This window comes from Dipodomys ordii, unplaced genomic scaffold, assembly GCF_000151885.1.
Source record: "Dipodomys ordii isolate 6190 unplaced genomic scaffold, Dord_2.0 Scaffold33, whole genome shotgun sequence".
NCBI lineage: Eukaryota > Metazoa > Chordata > Mammalia > Rodentia > Heteromyidae > Dipodomys > Dipodomys ordii.
The window spans coordinates 6,059,702-6,071,977 of record NW_012267249.1 but is presented as its reverse complement, the minus strand read 5'-3'; the positions used below and the strand labels follow the sequence as shown (position 1 = coordinate 6,071,977).

The following is a 12,276-nucleotide window of genomic DNA, read 5'->3' as shown; positions in this document are numbered from 1 at the left end:
CCCAGGACCAACAACAACAACAAAAAAGTTGATGGATCAGAATGAAATAATATCCTTTAAAGAGTATAGTTTCTTTAAAGAAGTAGCTTCTGTAATGATAATTAAGCCACCACATTGGAAGGATCTCCTTCTAGGAGGAGGAGGGGGAACATTCATGCAGAGAACAGAGGCCTTTGCATTCTTGGAAGGCAGTTATCAGTAAGGGAAGTTGGAAATACTAAATCTAAATGGCTGAAAGCCTGGGTTATGCAAAGGAGTAAATTTTATGCTAGAGGAAGTTATTTAGAAGTTATTATAGAATCTGTTATTTAAAAAGTATACTTTAGAGCCTATAATTTGGGTCATAATCTGGTGCTAGAAACTTTTGAAGGACACCTGGATTGGCTTTAGGGGTTTCCTCTCTTCCCATATTGAATTGTATGTAAAGCACTACATATGGATGTGGGTGCCCATGTGTGTGTGTGTGTGTGTGTGTGTGTGTGTGTGTGTGGTCTTATGTGTACCTTTCTAGGCAAAGGCTTTCCTCATACTCTGTAGAGAATACTAGAGGATAGGAATGGAAGTTTGGGAGTTGAGGCTTTTCTGCCTGTTGGTTCTTCTTTATGGTTCAGCAGGTAGGTACTTAGGTTCGTGCTGTGAGTGAGGAGGGAGTATGGGGCCCTGAAGCATGCCTCTGCCTATTCTTTGAACTGGAACTCTTCAGGATATAGCCTTGTCTCCTTCTCAGACCAGAATTTCTAGAGTTGGGTCTTTTCTGCACTTTGAACCATGTTGTCTGGACCAGGGCAATGTATCCCAGGAGTTGACACAGAGTTCATGAGGGCTGGTATGTAGCTTAATAGCAAAGTGCTTGCCTAGCAAATGCAACATCCTGGTTTAATCCTCAGTACCAAAAAAAAAAAAAGATAAATACAGTTCATGAGCTGGGTGTTATTCAGGAGGCTGAGATCTGAGGATCATGGTTCCAAGCCAGCTCAGGAAAGTCCATGAGACTCTTATTTCCAATGAAAGTGGAGCTGTGGGGCTGGGAAGGTGGCCCAGTGGTAGAGCGCTTGCCTTGTATGCATGAGGCCCTGGGTTTGATTCCTCAGCACCACATAAGCAAAAAGAAAAAAGCCAGAAGTGGCGCTGTGGCTCAAGTGGTAGAGCGCTAGCCTTGAGCTGAAGAGCTGAGGGACAGTGCCCAGGCCCAGAGGTCAGGCCCCATGACTGGACCCCCCCCCCAAAAAAAAAAAAAAGAAAAGAAAGTGGAGCTGTGGCTCAAGTGGTAGAGTGCTAGCCTTGAGCAAAAAAGTTCACGGACAGGGCTTGGGCTGTGGTTCAAGCCCCAGGATCAGTACAAAGAAACCCCAAACAGTCAGTGAGCAGGGTTCCCTCCTTAGTACTGGCACTTTGGGCTGTGCAGTTTGGGTTCTACACAAAATCATTCATCACAAAAGGTGCCAGCAGAGGCTGAGGTCCAGCCCAAACTTGGCATTCCAATCTCCAGGCTCTGTACCCTGATGCCAGGTTGTATCAGCTGGGAGGAAAGAGTGCCTAAGAGCACACCTTTGTCTAGTTCCATCCAAGACCTCCTGTGTGCCAGCAGGGACCATGGGTCTTTACCTAGCTTACCAGTCCCCTGCTGTTCTGCCTTTCCACATCAGATCAGGGCTGCCTTTCCCCCTTTTACATTTGGCTCTCTAGAATCTCTGTTGCCATTTAGACACATGTTTCTTGGAGCAGGACCTTGTTTTCTTCCATCAGATGGGAATTCCCAAAGGCAGTGCTCTTCTACTCAAACCAAGGCTTCTGGGGGAACATTCTCTTTTCTTCCTACTTCAAAGAAAGCCCATCTATAGCTATGCTGTTACTTTTAAGGTTTCTTCCTGCTCTAATCATTAGTAATGTGATTATTCCCTGTTTGCCTAAGATACCCACAGTGTCTGCCTGTTTCTCTTTCTGTCCTGATACCATGGATTGGCAGGTCTGCAGGGTTAATATTCAAGGGATCCAGATTTGAAGTTTGAAATCTTCAGCGATACAAGGCTGTTTCTGGGTCTCTCATGAAACAAAATCCCAAATGATACTTCTTAATAGAGAGGATGCTTCAGAGGTGCTCAGAGCCTAAAGAACCTTGGCATCTTACCTTCAAATCCATCTTTTTAATAAGGCCCTTTCCCTGACACCTGGGCCTTCTGAGTTCACTTGGGGCACTAGACACAGAGGTTCCAAACATAGTTCAGGCCTCTGGTCTCCCAAGGTGGGAGGAGTTAACACCATGGATGGCCTTGAAGCTCTCTCCCAGGTGACCTAACTGTCACACCTCCTCACCTGGTATCTGTCTGAGTGGTGCAGGTCATCAGTGGCAGATGAGTGTGGTGATGCTGTTGGAGACTCTCCTTCCCTCTTGATGGAAGCAGACAATAGGAGGGACTGGAAGAAGAAAAGGACATGTGGCTCAGGCTGAGTGAGACCTACAGCAGTTCCCTGGAGTTCCCAATCCTATGGAGCTTTTAGTAGTGAGGCAGAAAGGATAGCAGAAAACAAGGCTACTCTGGAGATTTTTAAAGGCATGTGGTCAGGTTTGGGAGTGTGGTTGTGGAAGGGGACAAGGTGTAGACCCCTATAGAAGGTCCAAACCTCTTCCATCACTGCTCTGGCTAATCTGCCCAGTGGGTAAGGACTCTAAGTAGGCTGAACCACACATACTTTGTTCTCCCTTAGAGAGCAGATATTCTGGGATCCCTTTGAAGGGTTGGGGGTAAAGCTGCATACCTGTCACCCTGCTTGCCCCTAATGCAGGCTGATGGCTGCCCTACTATGGAGACAGTAAATTAAATAGTATGTATGAGTTTCCTGCGTGCAGCTAGGGAGGTATGCTGGGTCCATTTATCCCTGTGCTGTGGCGATGACCCCAGCAAAAACCCCAGCAAAACTAATCCCCCCATGTCAATCCCACATGGCCTCTTCTACATATGCCTGCAGTTTAGATTAATAAACTGTCTGCTTTAAATTGTGTGCAAGCACCACAATTCTAAATACCACATGGCACGTTCAGCCTGAGAGCCAGCTCTTGCCAAGGCCTGTTCAGCTGCAAATAGGGGGGTGGCCCAGAGGCCTGAAAGCAATCCATACTTCCTCCCCCCACCTTCTCCAGCTCTGAGCCGGAAGCACACAATTCCCTCAGAGTCTGCCCCAGCCTAGAAAACCATGCCAAATCGCCAGTGACAGCCCAAAGAAAGCAATTTGGAAAAGATGGAGCAGCCATTTATCCTTCATCTCCGACTGAGCCTTAGGATGTGACCTGCATTCTGTGGCCATGTTGCACATCTGAAGGGAAGAGGCACCTCCCTTCCTTGACTTGTCCATAATCCAGTAGCTGGAGGAGAGAGGAGGTTGCAAAGGGCCTGGGGTGGTGTAACCAGGAGCTTGTTCTTTACCCAGCTAGCTGGTGAGTGACTCAGCCCCAGCCCAGAAAGAGATACTGTCAGGCAATGTACTTCTCTGGTCTCAAGGAAGATGCTAAGGAAGGGGAACAATGTAGTCCCCCCCCCACCCCCAACCATGAGAAAACCTCTACTGTGGTCTCTCTTTCTCTATCTCATTCTCTCTAGGTTAGAAGCCCTGAGAGGCCTCAGCATTACACCTGGGGCAAGCGGAATAAAAAAAGGTCACTGGCGCTTTTTAAACATGGACCAAAAAGCAGTAAAATGTGTTTTGAAAAAAAAAAATCCTGGCATTAAATCATGACTTTTTGCCTGGCTCTTCGCCTCATTAAAAGTGGCCTTTTGGAAGGTAAAATTATCATTGTAAGCGATAAGATCTTTAAGAAAATAATTCACGGCTTCTTCACCCTTTAATATGATAGCCGCCACCGGCTAATTTTTTTCTTAATGGCAACGAGGCCATCAATCTTGTCTAAGGCCCCCTCACCCTCTCCTCCTTCTCCTCCCTCCTACCCTCCCTCCCTCCTTTCTGTCCTCTCAGTCTCTTGCTTCAACCTTCTACTTCAGGCCTCTCCTTATGACTTGCTTCTCTAGAGCTGAGGTCAAGGCCAAGGATAGACCAGGAGCTCTTCAGCTTTGTGGGTGTTCATATTTGGGGGTATAAGCATGTGTGTGTGTGTGTGTTTGTGTGTGTGTGTGTGAAGCAATTTGTCTCTTGGTCCCTGCATCTGATGATCCATATGCCTATGTCTGTGGAACGAAGGAATGTGTTTTAAGTTTAAAAGGCTTCCTGCATGTGCATTCAGACATGTGGGTCCAGGTTCATGAGGACAGAAATGGTGTCTCTCAAAGTTTGTTTAGAGACCACAGGCTTCTGTGTCCTAATTCTCAGCTCTGCCAGCCATGCTTGGGTGTCAAATGTCACTGGGTTGTAGTGTCCAACCTGAAAGTGGTCATGACCTTCCCTAACCATACTATTAGGTGCTACAGGCCAGGCCAAACTTGACCACAGTGGCTCCCTACCTCTACCAGTCCAGAGCTGCCTAACTAGGTAGGGGGAACCCCTCTATATTTTCTCTTTGGGGCTAAGAGGTCCTTGCCTCTTTGGCCAACTGTGTCAATCCAATCCTGGGGCAGGTTCTTTATTCCTTTTCTTCCAGCTAGCCAAAGCTGAGCAGCTTCCTGAATGAAGATGCAAAGTCGTGTGTGTGTGTGTGTGTGTGTGTGTGTGTGTGTGTGTGTGTGTGTGTGTGTGATAATCCTGGGGCAGGTTCTTTATTCCTTTTCTTCCAGCTAGCCAAAGCTGAGCAGCTTCCTGAATGAAGATGCAAAGTCGTGTGTGTGTGTGTGTGTGTGTGTGTGTTTGTGTGTGTGTGTGTGTGTGTGTGTGTGTCCTGGGGCTTAAACTCAAGGTCTGGGTGCTGTCCCTGAACTTATTTGTTCAAAGCTATTGCTTGAGTCACAGCTCCACTTTTTGAGCTTTTTGGAAAAGCTCACTTTTTTTCTTTTTCTGGCAATGGTGGGGCTTGAACTCTGGGCCTGTGCACTGTTCCTCAGCTCTTCAGCTCAAGGCAAGAACTCTACTACTTGAGCCACAGTGCCACTTTCAATTTTCTGGTGGTTAGTTGGAAATAAGAGTCTCATGGACTTTTCTGCCTAGGCTGGCTTTGAACCTTGATCCTCAAATCTCAGCCTCCTGAGTAGCTAGGATTATAGGTGTGAGCTACTGGTGCCCAGCTGAAAAGCTCACATTTTAGGCAGAGCTTTCCTGTCCAGGCTGCTTTCCTCAGATCTCTTACTTCCACTCTTTTAAAAGGCTACAGAGTAGTTGGACCAACCTTTTAAAAATAATATCTGGGGCTGGGAAGGTGGCTCAGTGGTAGAGTTGCTTGCTTTGCATGCATGAGACTCGGGGTTCGATTCCTCAGCACCACATGAGCAGAAAAAGCTGGAAGTGGTTCTGTGGTTCAAGTGGTAGAGCGCTAGCCTTGAGCTGAAGTGCTGAGGGACAGCGTCCAGGCCCAGAGTTCAGGCCCCACGACTGACAAAAAAAAAAAAAATGTAATATCTGAAGCCAAGTGCTGTTGGCTCATGCCTGTAATCCTAGCTACTCAGGAGGCTGAGATCTGAGGATCACTGTTCAAAGTCAGTCCAGGCAGGAAAGTCCATGAGACTCATTTCCAATTAACCACCAGAAAATTAGGGGTGCTGTGGCTCAGAGTGGTAGAGCACTAGATTGAATGGAAAAAAAAAAACACTCAGGGAATGAACCTAGGTCGTAAGTTCAAGCCCCATGACTGACAAAAAGAAAATAAAAAATGTAAATAAAAGTAATATCTGCCTCACTGGCTCCTTTTCCAAAACTGCTTTCTGAGGTCATCAGACTTTAAGCTTTCCATATAATAGGCCCTACTTGCTACCCTTTCCCTGTTGGACCGCCGACTGCCCGTATTTTTTCAGACAGACATTTTTCCTTAGGATCCTGGGATACCTTGCTCTTCTGTGACTTCCTAACTTATTCACTGTCCCTCCTCTATTTCCTTCCTGCCCCCCCCCACTTTATCTTACTAGAAGTACAGAAATTCCTGAGATTCTCTTTGATGTTTATTCTCATTCTCATCTCCTCATGGATTCTCCCTCACTGAATTTATCCACTCCACCCAAGCTTCAACACCCATAACTTGCTTTTAGTTTCTATGGGATTGGGGTGATGGAGCTGACATGACTCCTGTCAATTCTCCCCATAACTTGTGCTAAGGGATTATTGTGGGAACTATTGGAAAGAGCGCAGAAAAGGCTTAGTAAGTGAGGGTTTAGCCTTCTTCTCCAGATCTGTCTCTGGACATTTATGAGGACTTCTTGCTATAAATTAATGTTGTTGTGTTAGGGCTCCTTTGGTCCCTCTTTGGAGCCAGGTACTTGGCATTCACCCCTTTCCCCCCATCTGACACTTTCAAGTTTTTCTTCCATAGTGTCTGTCCAGAGTGGGCAGATTGCCTCTCCATATGGACCCAGCATCCATTGTTTCCTTGTGTCTGTACACACACACACACACACACTCTCTCTCTCTCTCTCTCTCTCTATGATCTGGCTTTTAAGTTCTTGTACTATCTATGTTGACCTGTATTTCTGTGTTCTTTATCTTCCTCCTTTGAACTTCCCAACCTTAGTGTCTGTGTTGCTCACCCTCAGGCTTCTCTTGATTTGAATCCCTTTCCTAGCTGAAAAAGAGAAAGTCAGGAGCATTTCCTCCTCACAAATATAATGCACTCACAGACACAGAAGCTCCAGCCTTCAGGCTGATGTTCTAGCCCTGGAGATAGTCCAGAGTCCTCAAAGAGCTCCGTTCTTTCTGAGTAGGCCTAGATTAGGATGCACAGGAGGAAAACCATAATTGGCCACCTACCTTGGGGGTGCCTGGAGCCATGGCATCCTTCAGAAGGGAATTCTTGCTGCCAAGAAAGAAGAGAACAGGGTGACCATTCTACCTACTGCCTAAGTTGTAAGGATAGAGTAGCAATAAGACCCCCCAAAGAGAAGGTACAGCAAGTCTAGCCCAGCCAGCTTAGCCAGGCTCTACCCAGGCCATTCAACCATGAGTCCAAGCCTAGCACAGCCTAGCCAAGAACCACACTGGTGACTGGGAGCTGACATAGATACCAGGCATGGTAGACTGCCCAGTGGATCTTGGGAATAGGGTTTTATCTGACTCCTGAATATTCTGCCAGTTCTCGAGGCCCCCTTCTCCCCTCTGACCCCAGCCTGCTTTTAGTTCCTATGGGATTGAGGTGATGGAGCTGACATGACTCTTGTCAATTCTCCCTCCAACATGCTGTAAACTGTGTTAGACCAGGAATGATCTCCCCCTTATTCAATTTGTCAGCCCCAGGCCCTCCGGCATCGGGTGCGGCAGGCGGGTGGAAGCTGGGCCCTGAAATATGGTGGACAGCGCAGAGTAGGCAGGGGCTAGGGCTAGAGGTGATGGATGGGCTGTGGGGGAGGCAAGAACTGTGTTTAATAACAAAATTGGTATGCAAGGCCACATCCTGCGCTAAGCATGAGTGATCCAGAGCCACAAAGTATTACAAATCCCCGCTAAACAGATGCTGACAATGGAACAAGACGTATCAAATCAGATCCACTTCAGAAACATTAATATCCCTGTTCCTATTCCTCCCTGCCTGCTGCCCCCACTATACTCGACCACATCTGTGCTCACACTTTTGTGCACGTGCATGCACACATGCACACACAAATACATGCATATAGAGGGGCTGGCTGATACGTGCATGAAGGCAGATGCAATCCATTTTCAAAGGGTCCCTGCATAGACACAGAGGAGGTGCACATGTGGAGCATACCCACAGATTTAAAAAAAGCACAAAAGATACAGGCACGCATCCAAAGCAGAACACAGGGGACATGTATGGACTTACAAAGTGCATTATAAAGAACATACATCCGTAGAAGTGCTCAGGCAACCATAGACTCAGACATAGACACACCTTATGTGCAAGCAAAAGCATAGACAGATCCAGTGGGTCTCAATGGGGGGAGAGAGGTTAGGCAAGTGCTCTACCACTGAGCTATATCCTGAGCTTCTGGTGGGTAGAGGATGTGAAATATTCTGTAGTGTCCCAGATAGTCCCTCACAACACAAAATTATCTAACCCAAAATGTCAATAGAGCTGAGGTTGGAAAGCATTGGTCTAAAGGCCGACACACACATATCCACAGACTATAATTCTGCCAACAGGCACACAAATACATGCAGTCACCCTGGGAGATGCAGACATGCATACAGATGCACAGGGCTACAGGGTCATATTCCCAGAGACATGACCATAAAGACAAATTCACAACTGCCACACAGGCTGGCTGAATCGCTGCTCATGCACACAGTCCACATAAACACATGCACAGATGTGGACACCTACAGCCACCGATACCCACCCAGACACACATGTCCACACAGATGTAGACACTTGTAGATATCCCTACACACCTACATCACAGAGCAGAGGCCACCAGCATGACTGAAGCAGGGTAAGGCCAAGATCTGAGTGTAAAGAGCTATTCACCAGTCTGATCACACAATTGAGACATCACCAGTTGGGAAAGAAAGCCAGAAAAGATTCTGTTCTATTACATCTGTTTATAAATGGTCCATGCTGCTGGGTGCTAGTGGCTCATTCCTGTAATCCTAGCTACTCAAGAAGCTGAGGTCTGAGGATTGTGTTTTGAAGCCAGCCCAGGCAGAAAAGTCTGTGAGACTCTTTATTTCCACTAAAACTAAAACAAAAAGCTGGAAATAGAGCTGTAGTTCAAGTGGACCCAGCTCAGTGATGACACTCAGGCCTAGAGTTTAAGCCCCTGGACTGGCAAAACAATAAATAAATAAAAATAATGGTCTGTACTCAGGCCCTGCCTCGCACCCTCACCCAATCTAGGCATTGGGGATACAGGGAAGAAACAGCAGCTCTTGAGGAACAGCTAGTTGGTGAGTTTCTGATTTTTATCAGTATTGACTACTACTCTGCCTACAAAGTGAGCATCTGCTTGTACAAACTATTCTTGCTACACCTTGCTTTGGACTGAGATGAGTATTGTCTAGATTCGGAATTAGGTAAGAAGAGAGAAGAATAGTTATTGTGCATCTATTGTAGATGACAGACCCAGACTTTATACATGTTAACTCACTGACTCTTCACCAAAACTTTGCAGAGTTGCCTAATAAAGTTGATAATTTTCTCACAGTACAGGAAGGGGTTGGACTTTGAGTTTGTATCTAACCAAGCCCAAGTTGCTGATTTTTTTTTTTTCCAGTTCCCGGGTTTGAACTCAGGGTCTGGGAACTGTCCCTGAGTCTCTTTGTGCTCAAGGCTAGTGCTCTACCACTTGAGCCACACAGCATGACTTACAGCTTTTTCTGATTAGTTTTTTTTTCTTTTTTCACATCATCCACACTGATGTTTTATTATAACTCACTCAGCAGAACAACAGAATGGACTAACATGAATCAGTCACAAGTGACTCATAACCAGTGATTGTTCTGTATAGTTTTTGTAGATAAGAGTCTCACAGACTTTCCTGCCTAGTCTGGCTTTGAACCATCCGCCTCAGATTACAGGTGTGAGCCATCAGCGCCTGGCTCAAATTGCTGATTTTTAATTTTCCATGCCTGGACCTAAAGATACCCAAGGCTTAGGCTCTAGGGCAGAACTCTTGAGTTCTTTTTCTTTCTTTCTTTTTTTTAATTGTGAAAATACTGTACAGAGGAGTTACAATTACGTGGGCAAGGTAATGAGTACATTTCTTATCAAGCATTGTAGCCTCCTCCTTTGTTTCCCCTTCCCATCCTTTCCTATTCTCCCCCCCCTCATCCCCCTACCAATCCTCCTCCTCCCCACACCAAAGTTGTAAAGCTCGTTTTTGACATAACGACTTGTACATCTCATTGTTGCAATGGGTCCACCTGTATCCCTACTTAAACGATTTGTTTTTTCCCTTCCCCTCCACAAATTAAAAAGTATGGAACGCTTCACGAATTTGCGTGTCATCCTTGCACAGGGGCCATGCTAATCTTCTCTGTATCATTCCAGTTTTAGTATATGTGTTGCCGAAGCGAACATTCTTTTTCTTTCTTGATTGCTGTGCAACTTAGGGGAGTGTCTTGCTGTCACTGGGCTCCATCTTACTTTGCAGGTGGACATAATGATTCCATTCAAGGTCAGGATATGCAGCATCTGCTTTTGCAAGCATATCCTTCTATTTTTTTCTTCTAGCAATATTCTTCCTTTTCCTTGCATGAAGCTGCTTCTATCTGAAACTCCTTTCCTTTCTCTGAGCAAGGGCTCCCTCTCACCCTTTCCTCCAACAACCGTACCACTTCCAAGTGTGCTGATCCTCTAGAGACTGAAGAGCTTGGTGAGTGGTCTGCTTTGCAGAAGAGAGGTCTGAGCTCTAGAGCTATGGGCAGTCTGGCTCCTGCCCAGCCCATCAGCTCTGCCTTCCATCCCTCCTTGTTTCCACAGCCCGCCCCCAACAATTTCCTCCCTTGCTCAGTCACTCGCTGCCTAGTGATCCATGGGTTTTAAATTATAACTGGGACCCAGGAAACACGTTCCTAAGTACAATATTCATGGGCTGGGCTGACACTTTTAATTAAGGTGATTTACACTGAATTATCCTTGGAAATAAAGAAATGGTGCACTGCCCGGGAATAAACCATCATCACCAGCCGCCTTTGTAAGTTACACTTCGTTTTAATCTATTTGGGGAATTGTTTATCTAGTTCATTACCCAACCAAACACCGAGGCCAGCCTTAAATAAGGCTTAAGTGGGGGTGGGGGCACTGCCATCTCCATACCCCGCCTCTCCTCCCGAGTCACCCAGCCTCTCAGCCTTTTTAAAACACTGCCCAGGGAGCTAGTTCTCACAGTGGCTCAGGAAGCCTTTAGAAGAGATCTCTGAGCAAGCCAAGCCCCACTTTGAGATTCCTCCGTCTCCCATCCCCTCTCCTCTCCACTTTCCCCTCCTCTCTTCCCCAACCCTACCCTCTCCTCCCCATCTCCTGCCTGAGGTCCAGGAGCTATACCTTGCCACTCACTACCCTTCTATCTTTGGCTCCCACCTATGTCCCTGCCTCTCTCCATTCTAGTTCTTACCCTCTCAACATCCCAGATATGTTTGCCTAGGGTCCTGCCTCTTTCTTCCTTCAGCCTATGGATATTTGCTTCTCTGACTCCACCAACTTCCCAATCATCAAAAAATCAGAAAGTTTCCTCCTTAGTTAAGTACCCCAAGCTAAGTCCTCTGGCTTCTTCCCATCCCATTCTCTCATTTCCCCCCACCTTGTCTCCTACCTCATTTGTCTTCCAACTTCTATAGCCATTCTCCTACAACTCATGTTGCTCATGACTGCTATTACTCCACTAGGACCCCTTCCATTATGAAGACCCTCCACGATCAATAGGGGTGTGTGCATACCTGTGTGTGGGGCCTGTGCCTATGGGGTTGGAAACTGGAAGGTACCTGCTTCTTTTGTAAACATTGGGTGTGTGGGAAATAACAGCCTGCTCCCAGAGGGTCCTAAACAGGTTCCCCTGAAATAGTCTGGTCCCAGAACAGGCTCTAATAGGAGAGTTCCTCAAGTAGAGCTGAGTAGGAGGAAGGCATATGGCTGTCTGATTTGGGAATTTCCCTCTCCCGCCTCCCACCCGGCTCCTCCCAGCATCATCCACAGGCTCCGAAGTGGGCTATGCTGTCCCAGCAGTGGGGGCTCACTCCTGTAATCCTAGCTACTCAGGAAGCTGAGCTCTGAGGATTGAGTTCAAAGCCAGCCTGGGCAGGAAAGTCTGTGAGACTCTTGTCTCCAATTAACCACGGAGCTGTGGCTCAAAGTGGTAGAATATTAAGCTTGAGTGGAAGAGCCCTGAGTTCAAGCCCCACAACCCACCAAAAGAAAAGAAATAGGCGGAGGCTGAGGAGATGAGGGCAAAGGAGCCAAAAGCAGAGTAAGAGGAAAAGTAATTTGGGAAAACTGGGAAGGAGCCAGCAGCGGGGAAATGAGAGAGGTAGGAACTGAGGAGAAGGGAGTGTGTCCAAAGGAGGGGAGCATTGGAGAGCTGGGGAGGAGGCCTTGACCACTGGCCACCGATGTTATTTGGGTTTTGCCTTCTGTGGGACTCAGTTTCCCCATCTGTGAAATGGCTGGAAGGCCCCTCTATGTTCAGGATGCTGCTGGGGGTTCAGGAGGGAGGTAGAGCATATCCCTGGAACCTCCCCGTCCCTCTCCTGCCCTGCAGAGAGAGGCGGGGGCGGGGCAAGGGCAGCCAGGGCTGGCTC

General features: G+C 47.1%; 1 protein-coding gene across 1 annotated transcript in view; it reads right to left on the bottom strand.

Annotated features, from left to right (window-relative positions):
• Positions 1-12,276, bottom strand: part of Rnf220 (ring finger protein 220) — a 230,974-nt gene that overhangs the window by 23,570 nt on the left and 195,128 nt on the right. Inside the window, exons 3-4 of the mRNA XM_013016930.1 lie at positions 6,835-6,880; positions 2,314-2,415 (exon numbers count right to left, since the gene is read on the bottom strand). Of these exons, the coding sequence (XP_012872384.1) occupies positions 2,314-2,415; positions 6,835-6,880 (148 nt within the window). The remainder of the gene's footprint in view (positions 1-2,313; positions 2,416-6,834; positions 6,881-12,276) is intronic.